Source organism: Cottoperca gobio, chromosome 13 (genome assembly GCF_900634415.1).
Source record: "Cottoperca gobio chromosome 13, fCotGob3.1, whole genome shotgun sequence".
In the NCBI taxonomy this organism is placed as follows: domain Eukaryota; kingdom Metazoa; phylum Chordata; class Actinopteri; order Perciformes; family Bovichtidae; genus Cottoperca; species Cottoperca gobio.
Genome location: NC_041367.1, coordinates 16,684,139 through 16,703,092, shown reverse-complemented (window position 1 = coordinate 16,703,092; position 18,954 = coordinate 16,684,139). Strand labels below are relative to the sequence as shown.

At 41.2% G+C, this 18,954-nt stretch overlaps 1 protein-coding gene across 3 annotated transcripts in view; it reads right to left on the bottom strand.

Moving 5' to 3' along the window:
- Positions 1–1,218: 1,218 nt before the first annotated feature.
- Positions 1,219–18,954, bottom strand: part of LOC115017536 (neurobeachin-like) — a 183,874-nt gene continuing 166,138 nt past the window's right edge. For all 3 annotated transcript variants that reach the window (XM_029446066.1, XM_029446069.1, XM_029446067.1), the window contains exons 48-57: positions 17,848–18,015; positions 13,171–13,260; positions 11,872–12,064; positions 11,029–11,100; positions 10,736–10,891; positions 9,952–10,122; positions 6,947–7,048; positions 6,429–6,625; positions 6,097–6,248; positions 1,219–3,013 (exon numbers count right to left, since the gene is read on the bottom strand). In XM_029446066.1, the coding sequence (XP_029301926.1) occupies positions 2,923–3,013; positions 6,097–6,248; positions 6,429–6,625; positions 6,947–7,048; positions 9,952–10,122; positions 10,736–10,891; positions 11,029–11,100; positions 11,872–12,064; positions 13,171–13,260; positions 17,848–18,015 (1,392 nt within the window). In that variant the 3' untranslated portion in view covers positions 1,219–2,922. The remainder of the gene's footprint in view (positions 3,014–6,096; positions 6,249–6,428; positions 6,626–6,946; positions 7,049–9,951; positions 10,123–10,735; positions 10,892–11,028; positions 11,101–11,871; positions 12,065–13,170; positions 13,261–17,847; positions 18,016–18,954) is intronic.

Sequence of the window (18,954 nt, the reverse complement as noted above, 5' to 3'; positions counted from 1 at the left end):
ATGGATCTGTTGCTGGTATTATTGGCAACCAACTGACACACTACTCTATAGGCAGGGGCAATTGGCACTTGTGCAACATGGATTTTCTTTTCACCCACTGACATAAGAAACAAGTTAAATGTTGGTAAACACAACAGTGCTTCCAAACCATTTTTCTTTTTAAATATTTGTTCATTCAGTCAGTACCTTTTTAAATACTCCGATCAAACAACATGACTAAGAAGTCTGGCGACTAGACTGTATGTAGTGTAATGTTCTCTGACAACTTTATACATTGGTTCACCAGAGACCAAATGTCTTGTTCCCTTCATCAGAGACTGTAACCTGCATGTGTGCTAATATGCATCCTAAATCAGTTGTTCTAGTCCTCTACTGTTTGATATACGCCTGTCAGATATGAAACCATTTCTGTTGTCATTGTACGTGCTGTCTTGTTGAATGCAGTTTGGTTAAGGCAGACTACTGTATAGTTCTACCACAGCTATATTCACACTTGTATATACATAGTTTAACAGAAATGTAATATCACACTTTCTTGTAAAAGGGCTTTTAAGTTTTTGACTAGAAGGGAGTGAACCAAAAAGCACAAGGAAAGCAAATTGTCACAGTGACTTGTTGGGAATGTGTATGCTTTCAAGAAAAACATGTAATGTTTATACACAGTATCAACTCTAAGACAACTGGGAATGTCAGTAGGTTGAAGCAGATGGGGAATGAGAATGTTGTATTATATTCATCCATATTCCATTAATGTAAGGATGTCATAAAACAATCTAAATGAGTACAACAAACTGTAATTAATAAGAAAACAATCCATTGTTCTAGTTAAAAAGCATACTTCCAACAATGTACTCTGCGGAGAAACCAAACCTGGGAATAAAAAGGATTTCATTAATTGGTGAGTCAGCATAACTGTTTTTGAAGAGTGCAGCAGACCCACTAAATATGCAGCAACAAATTAAGACAGCAGGTGGCAGTATAATCTAACACACGTTTATATTTTCTTCAATACAATTCCACCTTAAATTACTCATGTTTCGCACTTACAAAGCATATACTATACATACTTAATCATGGGATTGCATTAATACATGCATGAATGTTTGGAAAGGCAGTCTGCACACACACACACACACACACACACACACACACACACACACACACACACACACACACACACACGAGTAAAAGCTCAACAAGAAATACTCCTTACACTTGTATATTTATTCGGTTTTATTAAAAACACAACAAAAATAATGAAAGCAGCTGAATTTACAGTTATCAATTTTGATATAATCACATTAGTGTCAAAGATATCCTACCTCTTCCAAAACCTAGACAATAAAAATTGGCAATACAACTAAATGTATAAATCATAACTTAAAATATAATACATGAATTGAAAATGTACTGCTTAATTCCAACATATTAACATTATATTTCTCAAACAAATGTTTAATTCACACGAAAGCAAAGTAAACCAAATGCCTTCAGTAGTTCTTAACATGCAAACCGTCAGCTTTGGGGTCGGGTGGTGTCTTGTAGCCCTAATACAAACTAAAAAATCTATTTGCATATTTTTGTTCATTTTAAATTGTCAGCTCACAGCGACAGACTTCTCACTCATCACCAAAAATAGACCATAGTCATTTTTGGAACACTATCATGTTCACTATTAGATTTTCTTTTTTGTCACAGCTGAAATGCGAGACCTTTTCAGCTACCGAGTCACGATATTGCTTACCGATGCATCGTGTTGCAGCATGAACTGGAGTTCATGAATACACAGATTTAAAATGGACAAGCAAGACTTTTGCAAAAAAATAGGCAAACTGAAAAACTATGAGATGCACAAGTTACAGGACTAATGTTTGCAGTGCCAACAATTGTAGTCTGTCTTTTTAAATGACACTTCCTTTCACAACATGTCTTACAGCTTTACTACAAACACCTTAACAGTCATGAGATACAAAATCTGATATTTAATCCTCTGGATATGTTTTTGGAAGAAACCTAAACAACAAAAACAAAAGATTGATAACTGCTTTTTCAAATGTCCCACTTTGATTATTTTAGGATCTTACAGTAAATCATTTTAATAATTCTCCATTAATAAACAAAATAGTCTGAGATTTTAAGTAAATATGGAAATATCACAATTTGTTTTCTTTTTGCTGACATGATCAAAAACAAGTATTTCACTAAGGACTAAGCTCACACTGAACTTCACTTTTCTTCCATATAGACAAACGCAACAAATTAACAATGAACATTTTGTCTTTTCACTTACACGTACATTTGGCCACTGTTGATAACAATGAGCAAACAAAGGTCTTATACATGTATTACTAACCAACTAATATCTGAAGTGAAATGAAGACATTTAAAACATTTGTAAATGGCTCGCACGATGAAAATGATGGCAACATGGTGGCTAGTCTAACAGCATTTAGATCTTTATCTCAGTCTTTACAGAGAAGAAACATTTTACACTGTCCATATTTACATTGCAGGTTAACTTTATTTTTTTTCTAGAAAAGTGTTCCAAGTGAGATATGTATCTGCCATACAAATGTTGTATAAATGTTCCTTACAGAGGATTCATTTAGTTTTGCATTTTCACAGTTTGAAACAGGAACTTAAAAGCTTACATTAAGTATGTTTTATAAACTGTGTATTTGTCTTAACTTAAGTTGATCTCAGTCTTCCCCTGACCAGCACAACAGACCTGCTTGACTCAGTTGGGGAAATGCATCAGCTGGTGCTCAGGTAAGACATGAAAACTAACCATGGTGATGTTCTTCACCCCACTGGATGTCCTCCATGCTCTGTGGATCTCCTGCAGCACAGCTCGGTCACTGGTTGGTAGGCATTTCTCTCAACCCTCGACGCATGCCTCCTGCTGCGTGGACCTGTCTCTCCTCAGTACCTGTTTTGGTGCTCGTAGTGCCACCGGTTGAAATCGATGTTAAATGCCACGATACTGCCGGACGCCATGCCTGTGATCAAAGTCCTGAAGAGCAACAAAACCATAAGAATGTAACATGGAATCCTAATGTCGGTAAACCGATTATAGACAACTACATTTGCAAGAATAAAAAAACCACAATTAAAACTACACATTTAATTATTTTGGTATTTTTGTCATTTTATTTACTGTATAATGTATTCATATTTCCAAGTTGTGTTAATGTGCAGGAAACGACCATGTGTTCATTCATAAAGATTATTTCCATGCATTTGAATGGTTTGTTAAAAATGTCCATAGTAGTGAATGAAATGAGCACAGGAGGTCATCGGGGGCTGTGACGGCAAGTTATGGGGTCCCTCTGACAACTGAAGTAGACTATTGAGTACTAGCATCGTTCTACAACCCCTGTGCAGACGGCTACTGCACTACCACGGCTGGCTGGTATGTAGGAAAAGCAGCTGATTTCACAGGGTCGTCTTAAACTGCTACACCCCGAGGGCTTAAATGCTCAAGCACAATGAACAGAGCTGCAGCAGAATGCCCCTCTGTAAATGAAGTGCCGAGTATGGCTCACTTGTGTTACCTAATGTCAACCTACTGAGGAAAGAGATTGCAACTGAATCAAGAGGTTCTTCAAATATTTAATTGAAGTGATTTGTTAAAGGAAACGTTAAAAATAGCACGTAGTACTTAGTATTTAGTATTTTTAGACGTTAGATTTACATTAAAACTAAATGAACGTCTAGTAACAAACAAATGTTATCTTCTATCTCACCATCCTCTGCTTAGCTTTACAGGCATGACGGTGCAGAGTTCATTTTCTTAAAAACAAGGCCTCCGTTCTTTGCTCAGGGGATTTTGGCGTGTGGCTGTGAAGTGCAGCTTTAATATTCAGTCTCTCTAACCTCTCTTCACTGCCAGGGTCACATGATGACGTCAGGCTTATAGCCCGAGAGCGAACACTGTCGCCCGACAACCTGGCACCCATTATGTGACTGTTGCAGAATGCAAATGTTAAGGAAAACCATGCTGCTGACCTGCCAATACACTTTTGCAGTAAGCATGTGTGCTTGCTGTTGTGCCAAAATAGGCGCATTCGAAGAAAATCCCCCTGTAATTTTTGTCTCTATGGCAACTGTAGATTCTATTTAAAGGAAAAAGATGGTAGATTTTCCGATAACTAAAATTCCCCGGGCACTTTGTTTTAGAAACAAATTGTATTACACTTTGGCACCTTAATTTCATGACTTTTCTTCTGGCTTTATGTTATATATGTATTGCTTACTTCATACATTTTATGACAAACTAAACTATGACTATGACTTTTAATGGCATTTCAGTGGCATAATACAATGATTCACACCGCACTATGACTTTTTGACATTTCCATGGCATACTAATATTTTTTATGAAATACTATATTATGATTTATTTTTATTGCGTATTATACTATATATCTTTTTGCAGTGGTGGAATGTAACTTAGTACAATTACCCCATTTATGTACATTTGAGGTACATGTATTTCTACTTTTTGCTATTTTATATTTATTTGATAGCTTTAGTTACTAGCTACCTAATAATTTTGATTTATACAAAATATAGATCAAATAATAAATTATGATTTATTATTATAGGTTAAGCTACCCAGAAGTATATAAAGTAATTCAAACAAGCCCCCAAACCCATGCCTTTCTGCATAATAATATATTTTTTGGGCTTGTTGTGCCTTTATTGATAGTACAGCACGAGATCATGAAAGGGGGGAGAGCAAAGAGATGACATGCAGCAACTGGCCATGGGTTGATTTCGAACCCAGGGCCACTAAATGCAGCAACTTTTACTTGTGTTTCTACACTGTAGTATTGCTACTTTTAATTAAGTACAATATCTGTTACTTCTTCCTCCACTGCTTTTTTGAGACTTTACGACATTTCTTATAATATTACTTTTTAGGAAATGTTTTTATGGGAGACTATACGTTGACGTTTTTGTATTACTTCTTTATGGCACTTTAGTGACATATTATAGTATGACATTTTCTTATGACATAAGACTATGACTTTATGACATACTACGCATATAGATTTTTTTGAAACTATACTATGACTTTTTATGACATTTTAATGGTATAACATTTTTGTGACGTACTATAGTACGACTTATTTCATTGACACTTTATGACCTACTGTAGTGTTACTTTCTTATTAGATACTTTTTTTCATGGAATACTATACTGTTATGATTCACAGAGAGACCCAGACACAGACTCGGTAGTAGTAAGTGATAAGAAAAGGGATTTATTGAAAGGGGGGAAAATGGAAGTGGAATGCAGAGGGCAAGGGAGCGTTGAGCAATGGCTGGAGATGATGAGGCGGGGCAAGGGAATGAAGAGGTTTGCTGAGGTGTTTTGGAATGCAGGTGAGGGCAGACAAGGAGGAAGGCTTTTGAAGAAGAACCTGAAGCACAAGGAAGAACAGGATAAGGCTGGGCAGCAGGGAGCGGCCTGTAAATCTACCACTGCAGGTGACAAAACGATCTGGCGATGAGTGGACGCCAAGAAGGAGCTGAATTTTTTCAAGCAATTACTTTTTATACTGACATTTTTTCTATGCCTTTTTTTCACGACATACTATATTATGATGTTTTTTAATTACATAATAATCTGACTTTAATGGAATTACATTTTTTGTGACATACACAATTCTGACATACTATGACATTTGTATGGCGTTTCAATGGGATAATATTTTGCGACATACATACTGTGATTTTTTTCAAGCATTTCTTTATGGCATACTATACTATTTACTTTTTTTGTGACATACCACTATGACATTTCTTATTGCATACTAAACTATGACTTTATGATATTCATGTAGTCCGTAACCTGCCAGATGCTTGTTAGGGGGGCACAAACAGTAGCCGAGTAGTGTATTAAATGTAAGTTATTGAAAAGAGCCGTGGATGATTCAAATATAATGTATGCACTTCATGTCACGTTCAGGGGCCGTATTTTGAGAAACTAAGATGAGTGGGAGACAGTTCATTAAGATGGCTTTCTGTATACATTGTATCTGCTCTCCGTGACATCAACATTTTTACCATACAACTGCCTGCGCTGACCTTTGATCGTGTGATAGGTCCATGGCTCGGATGCCAGCATCACAGCCAGGGTAGACGTAGAGCTGTTTGAAGTCACAGGCCTGCCACACCTCCACCACACCATTATTCCCACCTGTCACCAGGTTGTGGCCATCACTGCTCAGGAGAATAGCCTACAGTAGGGAGAGAGAAGGGTTCTACATGTGACTTTTATTGTCCCTTCTTTGGAAAGTTGTCTTGATGCAGCATGTAAAATGCAATGTTTTGCAAAATTCGATTGTTTAAGTATCTAAAACTACAATTGAACAAAGATACACCTAATGGATTATACCAGTGTCAAAAAGTCATCTTACCCTGGTGGAATCATTGACCTCCATCTGTGCCAATAGCTTTCCATTAATGCTGAAGTTGCAGAAGCGGCCCCTCTCGTAGTAGATGATGCAGTGTCCCTCACTGGACACTGAGATGAGCCGTGGGCACTGATAGTGGTCTGGCCCCTCCAGAGCCCGCAGCAGGTCCCCTGTGATGGTGTGGACCAGACATGGGCCCTCTGGCGAACCCAAACATACACAGACAAGTGTGAGCAAACTGCGCTCATGTAAAACATCGATTATTCTGTCTTTATAAAATCAGACAATGTCATTTCTACAGAGCAACAGCGGAGAGCGTACAGAGATAGATCCCCGGTCCATTTTCTGTCAGGCATTTGCATGTGGTTCAGCTGGGTACACATGCAAGTTTATATACTGTATGTGTGTTGGTAAACTTACAGTATGTATTCCAATATGCCAGCTTAAAGCCAAGCGTCCATGACTGACTCTTTCCTCTATGATGACAGTGACATTGGAGGGAGACTGAAAAGTACACTGACCTTTGGCTCCGCTGATGACCAGGCCTAGCTCTGCGCAGACTGACACACACACAACTTCTTGGTCATGACCCGTCAAAACTGCTCGTGGTGCTGGGTAGTCACCTAAAACAATAACACACACACACACACACACACACACACACACACACACACACACACACACACACACACACACACACACACACTATTAAAACAAATTACTTGGTTTAATTGATTACATTTATTGCCTCACTAGAAACATCTCCTAAACAATGAATACCTGAATAGTTCTATATTTACAGGTCAATACTCTCCATTTCTGAATTGGGATTGCAGTGCAATAGTCTACATAACCACCACACCTTCGTCAGGCAATAAAATCAAATAAACACAAGCGCAGTGATTGTGACACACATCTGCTAGCAGGGAGGTCCCGTTGAATTGTCATGTAAATGCAGGGATGCCCACTGATGGCAGCCGAGCCACTTGATTTCATCCCGTGTGTCATATGATTGATGATGGCCAGGGGAGAGGTTAGTGAGGGGAGTTTCGCGGCACCCGGAGCCGACCTCTAGTCTCTTTTTGGAAATGCACTGATCACCAATACAGAATAAATCCCATATCAAGTTTCTTATTGCGGCTGTGTCTCACAGAGAGTTTAACCCATAGAAACCACCACTAAATAATGTAATCAGTGGAAATGATCTGTATTTAACAACAAAGAAAGAAATGGAGACCAAATGCAGCCAATGAAAGGCAGAGAATCTGTCTAAAATGTACATTTACATGTAAGTATTTAAAGTGTTAAACCATAAAGGAAAGGGTTTAACAGGAATTTATGGGTTGACTAAACAAATAATGCTTTAGGCAACTAAATGTGTGTTTATTTAAATTAATATGTTGTTCACTGTAATTCATTATGTTATTATTATTTATCGTTTTTAATCAAATGTGTGGGTCCTTTCAACACCTTTCAGCCCACTAGTGATGTCAAACTAATACCAGAGCTGTGGCTGTTGGTGTCCACACATTACTCAAAGTTCAGCTAATTCAGTGAAAGTTTTATATCCAACTAGATGACAGTAAAGTCCTGATAGATGATGTGGACATGTGTCAGGCCGCTCCCCTCATCTCATCTCACCCTCTAGCTCTACATCGCCTCTGCAGCTGTAGCGGTCCAGTCAGTGAGCCAGACTGTGATCGATGCAGCACAGTCCCTTAGAGACCAGGACCTGAGCAGCGCTGTCAGTCCCAGCACCCACTGCTGAGGGAAGCTGAATAGGACAAGTGTCAGAAAAAGCCTCCAGGGGGAAAAAGGGACCTTGTGCAGCTCACCTACCCGACAAAAGATTCAATCAGCCTGCACTGCGTACCCCCCACCTTCTCCTAGCCCTTGGGACGAGCTGAAGTCACCAACCACAATTACCCGGTGCAAATATCCCCTCGCACCGGTTTGATGGGCCGAACCTGAGAGGCAGGGCAATGATTGAGCTGGAAGTTGTTTTAATTATTACACATTTAAGACACATGCAGCCTTTTGGGGCGCGGGTGAAATCAATTTCTTTAGCACTTCATATCTGCGGGATGAGGACGCAGCAATCTGGAGGGCTGCTGCTACATATTCACACAACCTTCAACCAGCATTACAGAAAATATAATAGGCATGAAATCACCAGAATGAGTCTCGTACAAAAGATTGTTCAATGAATAAGCAAATAAGCATGGGAACAAAGAGGACTTTGGTGCTCTGTGTGGTATATGACATTCATTTGAGGGCTTCAAGTGTGAAGATATGAAAAGGTGGTAGAGGTTTATCCCCGAGGAGCCTTGCAAATGCCTACAATCTATATTTGAACACGACGGATATTGGCTGGCTGTAGAGATTTGTATAATGCTGTGTCAAACATAGAGTATGTAAATGTGAGCTGATTCTGACCAGGACTCCCTGGAATAAAATCTGTTATATCTCAATGGGACCTCCCTGTCCAAATCAAGGATAAACACATAAATAAATAAATTCCGAGTCTTTTTCCTCTGCACTGGCCCTGTTCCTTCACAAACAACCTCCAGGTTCCCACACCTTTAGTGCTCTGCATTCTTGAAACAAGTTAGATTATTATATGCTGCCTCCAATGTGTTTCTGACACCATATATTGATTATATATTGATAAGACATTGGAAGTGATGTGATTGAGTGAAAACAAACACAGTGTCTTTTGTTTATTGAGATGAGTAATGTAGTTTCCTTCCCTTTTGTCCGTTGCAGATGCATTGTAAGCACCAGTAGTGTGAATATCAGGGGAATACTGTTTGCTTGCTGCAGTAACACAAGTGCTATTGCCCCTTGCTAATTGGAGGCAACCAAGCTGAAATTCTTAATTAACTGTCTGAGCCTCAGTGAAGTTAATTAGAGAACCCTCGCAACTAATCCAGAGCTCCTAGAATCTGTGACAATTGGAAACATGAGATCTTCTAACACACACGCATTGTATTCTCATCCATAAATAAAATAAAAACTCACTCCCTTTCGATTTTCCAGTTTTTCAATTCCACACCATATATGGTGCTCCTTGCTTGTACAGTACTGTAATGTCTGTTTCCTCGACCCTGACGGATTGTTTTGAACACAGACAATCAGTGAGAATGAGCAACTAAATGATCTGAGCTGCAGAAATCACACACTAGGGTCTACCATTTTGAATGCCAAGACATCTGGAGTCCTGTACTTGAAAGCAGCACAGCTCAATGCAATAAATCACACTAATATATCACAGCTACAGTGCAGATACATTATCCTCTCCCTGTTTCTCCACATTATTTGATTTCTAGGGTAGAGTGTCTTTTTTCCAGTGTTGATCAAAGGCTCTTGCTTCCTATATAACCTTTTGAAAATACTAACAATGAACTCGTGCACCTTTATAGCCTTTTACAATGAGTATATTTCATGGGTGAAATTCTAAACATGTAAAAAGATTCCTGTAACTTGCATGGTACTGTATACTCTATATACCTTTATTCTTACTCACTGTTATTGGGGTTGTCACCGATAATATGGTGCCGTCCACTCCAATACCACAGCAGAAGTGTAGCATCCCTGGACCCAGAGACGATGTAGCAGTCTCCTCCAATGTAAGACTCTGATCTGGCCAGACATGTCACTACGTCCCAGTGTCCAAAAACTATCTGGGTCAGCTTACCTAAAGAAAATATGACATGTTGGCAAAAACTTTTCTGAAAGGCAACATGGTAAAACTACTGCTGTTTCCAAATCCCCACTCACTGTACGTAGTTAAGATAGTAAAAAATGCCTCCAATATGTTTAAATTTGTGGTTCCCAGACTTTTTGGCTCGTGACCCCCGGCTTGTGAGTAATTTCTCTTTTGGTTTGTAATATTTGAAGGATTGTTGGAGGTCGGAAGAGGTGAACGAATCCAGTATTTCATAAGGGAGAAGAAAAAAACACAGATTTCTTTCTGAACCTTTCAATCCTTTGTGAGATTCATCTCAACTCCTTGGAGCACAAGTTTGAAACCAATAAGTTAAATGCTGCTTGTCAAGCTGCAGTGATAATCATTTATATAATTAAACATGTATGTTTCCAATATTATCATCTTTCTGCCACTGAATCATTATCAAATAATAATTGTTTCATGTATCAGTGAGTTCAAGTGTATTGCAGTATTGTCATCAGTTCTTCTACAAGGCTTGTCAGGAGAGAACAGCGACAATACTGTATTCCTATCATAGCGCACATTCCTCCACACATCAGTGCACACCTCTATAGGCAATAGAGTTTACACTGTAACCTACCTGTCTCCGAGGAGTACACACGAAAGCTCTTGTCCCAGAAGCCACACACCAGTATGTAACGGTTGTCAGCTGTCACCACGAAACAGTGTGTGGTGATTTGGATGCTCTGGTCCACTAGGTCTGTGATCTGACGCTTGTTGCTTCCAGTATTGTTGGCTGTGAAAGAAAAAAAAAGGAAAAACACAACTCATGTCAATACCTAAGGTGTTTATTAATTAAGACCCTGACAGCTAAAAATAGGTCTGTTTTAGTTTGATGCTGTATTTCCATTCAAAACGAGGAAGCTTACTCACCAACCAGAGAATCCATCTCTATAGGAAGGTGATGGGCCTGCTCAAGAGAGTAGCCTGGTGCTCCTCGGAGACCTACACACACACACACGCACACGCACACCACACACACACACACACACACACACACACACACACACACACACACACACACACACACCATCAGGTCTATCAGAAAGATTCCCACCTGTCTTACTGGGCTTTTTTTTTTTTTTCTTTACAGAAGTGTCAAACAGAATGGAGACATTTTCCCATGCAATCTGTATCTGGAGCCAGTTTTGATACAGCAACATGCCTGAAAATATGGAGACCTTATTATCATCATTATTCTGAAAAGCCCAACCAAATTTTCCTCCTCTCCGACAGGATGGCAAGGGTGCTGCAGCTGTGTTCATTAGTGTGGGAGCAGCGAGAGCAGCCACACAGTGTGAACGTTTTGGTCCTGAGCTCAGTGTGTCTCTACAGTGACAGATGGGGACGTGTGAGGAGAATGTGGTGCAGTTGCGGCCTAATTTCCTAGTAACCATTGCTTTGGCCCTCTGACCCCGAGGTGAGGCTGATTCTCAGGGAGGGGCTCTGTGGGTAATGTTGTTCACACATGTCTGAAAAGGAACATGTGGAAACACTCATGGTCAGCTTACCTAGGAGGTGCTCGCCTCTCACATAGCCAGCTGGCTACAGCTCTATTATGAGTGGTGGGCAGGTTTTTGGGTGACGGTGATGAAGTGATTTTACAGGACCACTGCTGTGGTAGGTATCACATGTGGTGTGTAATCTTTTTTTTTTACCAGGGCATACGTGTATGTTTGAACACATCACCTGCCATGTGAGTTGAGCTCCACTCACCAACGGTGTTGTGCCATCGGTTGACAGCAAATACGCGGCTGCAGGTGACAGTCACTACAGCAGGTATGGTAAGATGGGGTAAGGTGTTGGCGGCCACGTGTGTTACCGGCGAATTGGATGGAAACTTTAACACCATGATGACATCCTGCTGCATCTGGTCCTTGAACATGAGAGGACTCTGTGGAAGGAAACACTATTGAGTAGAAGAGAGAAAAGACGGAGTGTAAAGGATGGAGGGATGTGATGGTGGGAGAGGAGGAGGAGGAGAACAAAGAAGGAAGAGGAAGGGGACGGAGCAGGAAGGCAGTGGATGGAGAAGAAAAGAAGAGTTATGAAAAGATGAGAGAAAAAGAATGGAAAGAGGCAGTTAGTGTGGAGGTTGGAGGAAAAACTAGGTTCAGACACAGAGGAGAGCTTCATGCACTGCTCCCTCCGGACAGTGCAGTCAGATGAGGGACTGGTCAGACAAGGGTAAGAAATGGAAAACTGGGATGGAGTAGGCTGTACACATGATATGGTGGATACATGATACACATGTATCAGAAAGATTGAGTTTGGTCCACAAAGAAGAAGCATTAAAAGAGACTGGATGAGTTTTTGAAGATGTGCTTATTTCACCACCGTAAAATTCAGCTCAACCTTTACAACACTGGGTTAAACGACATTTGTAGCAGGAGTAAAAGCAATGGAGGAGATAGTGATCCTGACAATACTCTGAGTTTTGAACCAGTTTCATCTCTCATCTTGTCCCCATTTTGACAAAAATGGATGAAAACATTCACATCTGTTGAAAAAAGTAGCAAATTGAAATAAAAGGTCTCAAAGGGATCTGTCTTACAAAGTTTCTTGAAGGGAGAGAGAAACAGAGAGAGCCATGTGGGGATAATGAGGGCTAGGCTGGCTATTACATGGATTAGACAGGGAAGAGCAGCTTACAGCAGAAAGAGGAGAGCTACTAGGCCAGTAGGGAGCACTCTTCCCTTTACACCACACTGCTAGTAGAAAATAAAATAATAAAATAGTGCAGACAACTGGTACTGGAAATTTGTTGTTATAGTGCGGGTCTGTGACCTACATGAGGTAGGCCTTCTGAATTATTAATATTTAGTTATAACAGAGTGGATTGAATGAAATATATAGAAGTAAGAAATCAGGGACATCTATCTCAATCTTGTGTCTACCTACAAACACAGGCACGCAAACCCACACCATCCAGACTTTCACAGTTCCACACATCCTCTCTCACACCACCATCACCAGAGGTGCAGGAGATTTTCGCAGCATGCTCGTTGCTCTCACCAGGTGCATGGCGGAGCTGCGTGGAGGATGTGGCTCAATAAGCAACTGAGATGGCGTCTGTCCAAAGCTCTGGATCTGTGCCTCTGTGGCCTGCGGGAGAGAGAGAGAGAGAGAGAGAGAGAGAGAGAGAGAGAGAGAGAGAGAGAGAGAGAGAGAGAGAGGGGAAGGAGAGAGAGAGAGAGCGGCTGTCAAAATCAATATGGATCAAAGTGATGGGTCAATGCGTTACTTGACAATGCAAGCAAATCCTAACTCAGCCGTGCTTCTGAGGAAAGGGGGAGGCAAAGGGAGAGGGGAGCACTCCCAATCCGCCTGGGTGCTCCCCCTTCCCCCCTTAGCCTGCAGAGTCATCCAAGTGTTAGTATGGAAGAGACAAGCCTTTTCCTATTAACATGCTTCAGTTAACCATTCCCATTTCCAGGCGCAGGGGCCCCCACTGCATAAACGTTAACCTGGAGTGACATGCAGCTAGGACTGCAGCAGGCCGGCCTGCTTTTAGATGTTATTGTGCTTGAAACAAAGGGGAAAAGCATGTCCATGCACACACACATACGTATGCAACAGAGGCACAAATTCACACGAGCAGACCAAGGTGATTTGGCAGAGGGTACCTTGATGAAGGATGATTTATGGGGTATAAACTGTGGGTATGGATGCTTGTGACTAAGAAGGAAAAAACTAAAAACAGCACAAATCAAAACCAAACAACACATCAGAGAAATAAAGAGCCTTTACTATTATTAGAAAATGACTTCCATTTAAATAGACAAAAGATCTCCTTTTGCCTCCAGTGAGTGAGGGAAAAAACAAGTAGTAAGGGCTGCTGAGCTTGACTGAAAGTGGGGCACTCCATGGCGGGAGTGATTGATGTGACTGGAGCCACTTCCACCATCAGAGGGGAGCTTGTAGATGTCCGTCAATGCCACTGTGCACAATGGAACATACATCGCTCAGCCCTTCGCCCGCCCTTCTGACTGCCTGGGTGACTAGCCCTCATTTTCCTCCGCCTGTACACACTACTCACAATCAAAATGAGCTATTGGGTAGCACATGCCACAGAGGGAGATGGGCAAGGGAAGTTTGGAGGTGATACTGAATAAGGACAGGCCACCTGCAAGCCAAACAGTCGCCCCCAACACCCCCTGGTCACTTCCTATCTTCCACAGCACCAAAAAAGGCGCTGTCCACACGGTTGAGCGCTGTCGAACAGCAGTGAAACTTTCATGTGAGTTGCTCAGCACATTTGGGAACCATTAAGTGCTAGTCAGGGCTTCTTTACAACGCAGTCCTTCAAGTAATAAGCAACTGACATTATGGCTATTTAAGGTTAGGTTTGAGGGTCACAATGTCTGTTCAAATAAAGAAATGTGATACAAAGATCAGAAAGGCTGAGGAGGCCATGTAGACAACATCACCATATTCCTTGTGATGATTCTATTACCAAGGAAACTCGGCTGCTGCATGTCCTGTTTTGGTAGTCTTAGACAAGGGGGAGGATTTGTCTGTGTTTGTGTTTGTGTGCATTTGTCGGGGGAAAGGGGGTCTGACTTGTTGAAGGTTAACTCAAGAACATGTTCCTTCACTAGATGATCAAAACATGTCAATATCTCGCAGGTGCTTCGACACTAATCCTCTCTGAGGTATGTCAGAAACTTATCTCTATCTTAGTCTGAGAGGGAGAGTACTTAACAGGCAGTTCATTAGTGTAAGTCACTTCAGGCTCTGCTTTTTGGCTGATAAGTGACACTTATTGCCAAAGCCATCTGGATGATCTCCCCTCCCAGCAATGAACCAACCTTGCTTGGGTGAGCACCAAACATCCATCATAATGCACTGTGTCTGCATGTCTGTCTGTGTGACTTTGTTTGCATCTGATTTTGGCATGAGCTAAAGGCTTCAGAGGTGAGTGGCTGCTGCTCTCTCTCTCTATCTGCTGCCTGGTTCCCAAACTGGTGACAGAGAGACTCCGAGGAGGTTGATCCCCCAACAGCATCCTCCAGTGCACTCATGCAACGCAGCAACACAACAGCTCTGTCAGACAGAATGCAAACACAGCCTTGCAGTGACCCGCTAAGCAGCGTGGGATCATGCTGAGTCACGACACCTGAGATCAACTACAAATATGAAGCTGCTCCACCTTTCACCTTTTGACAGACTCGGGAGATTACAAAAGCAAATTGCTTTCATTAAGTACTTTAGGCTTTTAAGTAGTATAAACCAATTTTTAAAACAGATCGAAGCAGCACAGAAACCATACAGACCAATGAAAATACAGACAAACTTTTAAAGTTCTTGTGTAATTGTGTTACTTTCTCAGTGACGACACTGCTGTCCATCCTTTAAGATAAGCTTATCTGGAATTTTTTTAATCATTAAGTACTAACAAAGAATTAGCCAGAGGGTGTTTCTTGATTGACAGCTTGGGAGTTGACATGTGCACTACTGTATGTGGGAGCATGAATGTCTCAAACAATGTGTTCACCAGTAGATGATTGTCTCTAATGCCGTTGTCATCAATAACAATGCCCACTGAATCCTATTCTATGTGATACACACTGTATGAAGGGAGTGTCTTATCATTAAGGTCAAGCATTTAGGAACTTGTGTCCCATCATTATAAGAATATCAAGGTGAATTCAATTGAAATATATCTCAACTGCTTCAAACCCTTCATTGGCTCGCCACAGCACACTTTGTTGTCTTAGTCGATTCAGAGGAGGTGGGAGGGGCAGTGTCAGCTGAGGAGGAATGTCCCACTGATGAATAATTTGTCTGTTTACTTCTGAGTGACACAGCGGGGTCTGAATCAAGGGGTTGCTGTCATGTTTTTCCATAAGAGAAGGCTGTCAGGAGTAGCCTCACATAGAAGGATTGCTGTTCCGGCAGTGTGCACAGTAGAGCTGTCACCGTGCCCTCAACCAGAGGCCCGGCGGTGTCATCATTTCCATCTGACACATGGGGGGAAATTATCTCTCATGACCTCTAATTTATTGACATTTCAAATAACTTAATTGTTATGATTAATGCCAGATCTGCAGTTTCACCTGTCAGGCCTAGAATGAATCAATACCCTGGAGTCAATCGTCACATTTCAGCAGGTCTTAGCGAGACATTGGGCACATTGGGCACTTTTCCATGCTCCACCTCACTGACTCAGCCAGGCAGCTCACATACCTGTGTGGGATAGGAGTGTTAAACACTATTGTCAATAATGGCACAATAAATCCTGCAGGAAATTGCCAAAAAAAAAGATCCTAATGTTACCATACTGTGCAAGAAACCTTTCAACTAAAATCATTTTGTAGCAGATCATCTGAGTACAGTGAAACTGATCAGTCTGGAGAAATACTGTACTTTGGAAATAGTATTTTGGCTGTGAAACAAATATTCCTCTGGTACAATAAATATTTATCTAAAACTGATGTAATACTGAAAAATGTACATTTTATTTATTTTCACTAACTCATTTTCAGGTTTACAATTATCTGTTTGGGAACTGCTGGTGATTATTCTATGCAACTTGTATATGCAAGAGAATCAACTGATTACATTGTAACGGCCCTTTCTAAAAGACTTGTTCTTAATGCATTTTCAGGGTACTGCTGGGCTTTAGTACAAGGTTATACTTTATGTTACAGGGAGAGAGAAAATCCATCTGGAATGAGAAACATGATTGAAGGTATGAAAGCTTGTCTTAATTAGTGCTCATCATATGAGCATTAGATCAGTCGCAATTAGCTGAGCCAATTTCTCTCTCCAGCACAAATACATTCACATGTCACAATAGCAACAACATCAACTGGGCACAATTAGTGAGTCTGAGTAGCAGGATTCCTAATGTGCAACTAACCAACAGTACTGTCATCTCTCAGGGTAACAGTAGGCGGGGTGTAAGACAGCTAAAATAAAGAATGCATCACCTAAATCTTTCTCGAAATGATGAAAACCAAACCTTTCACAATAGGGTTTGGTAATTAGATCGGCCAAATCTTCTGCAGGTGATTTGCATAGTGGTCACTTGATAAATAAAGGCGCCCCTGGAAGTGACAGTATATAAATGACTTGTTTTGCAGACAGCAGATGGTGGATATCACAGGGAGAGACAAGCTCAAACTGGAAAGTACCACAATGCATGCCAGCTGCTGCAGTCTCTGGTCCCCTTTCCCCTCAACGCAATTAAACTATTCACAAATAGTACTGCCGAGCTAATAGATTTTCAATTAATTTGTTAAGAACAAGAGGATTCACTTCCTCATCTATTGACTGAGTGACCCCTGTTGATTGATCATAGAACTGAGTCAGGATCAAGGGAATACATACACAGTATATTCAGCAGCAGCAGGATGTAAAGAGCACAGAATCCTGATGTTAAGAAGATATATGAATAACATGGACAGATATTAAAAGATTACTGTTTATCTGAGAGACAGGAAATGAATAACTCAGGTCATCACAAAATGACACTAATCTCAAAGCAAACTCGATGAGTCAGCAGCTCTGCCAAATTCTCTCACGGGTAACATTTGCATGACACAATAATTGATTGACAGATGCATGATATGAATGCTCCCGGAGCTCCAACACATGCCAGGACAAATAGAGACAGGAAGTTGTGCTGATGGTGAAGAAGAGAGGTGGGAGGGGCTTTGTCTCCATGGCAATGTGTGTGTGACTTACCTCTCTGAGCGAAGGGTCAGTGATACTGTCCAGCTTGACGGAGCTCTCGTAAGTCAGGTAGTGAAAGACGTTGAGGGCACGCACCGCCTCCGGGCCTCGCTGCTTGTAGCCGAAAATAAGGTCAATCCACTGATGCAGCTGACATGACACAAACTCGCTTTCCAGGGCCTGCGAGAGGAGTACAGGGCAATTAGAGGTGAGAGGCAAACCAGCAGCACACAGCACATGGGCCAAAAGACACAACACACATTGTACTTCCCCACAAAAACACTGAACACAACAAAACACAGCCTGCTTTACTGTACACAGAAGACCTACCAGGGCATTGCATCACATCAAATCTCCCAAAACTAATAAAGAGTACTGTAAGGGGAAAATAACTTTATACAACAGTTAAAAATATATACATATTTATCCTGTTTTACTGCACATAAATATTACAGGAGAGAAGAAAAGAGACTGAAGCTGCACCCCCCCCTCTCCGTTTAATGTAATCAGCTAACTCAGGACAAGCCTCACATATCACATTTCTCTGTCTACTTAAAATACGGACCGACTATCTTTGCATGGAGACAAAGAAATTGGTTCAATACTAACAGGGATCCAATTTACTGTAAAACCATCCGCAGGAGCAACAATGATAAATTACTTGTGAGGGCAACAAGGGAGACTTGGTTTCTTGTGGGAGTGTTGGTGAGAGATTTGGGATAGGATTTAAGGCTGATAATTATTATAAATAACCTATGGAGGCCATGCGTTGGGGGTTTGATGTATTGTTCCACAATATAATTCCCATGCATGCTGGTGTAAGGCTTTGCTAGAGGAATTTACACTCCTCCCCTCGCGTCAGGAATAACAGCCATTACCAACAAAGCCTGCTCGAGCACACAGAGGCAGAGTTTGCCACAGGGCATATCACTTCAATTGAAAGTGGCACATGCAAAGATGGGAAGTGGGAGGAAGAGAGAGGGAGGGAGGGAGAAAGAGAAAGAGGGAAGAAAAAAAAGAGGAAGAGTGAGACAGAGGGAGGAGGCAGGGAGAGAGATTCACCGACAGAAATGAAATAATAGAGGAAGCATGAGTGTGGGCTAGATCGGGAACAGAACA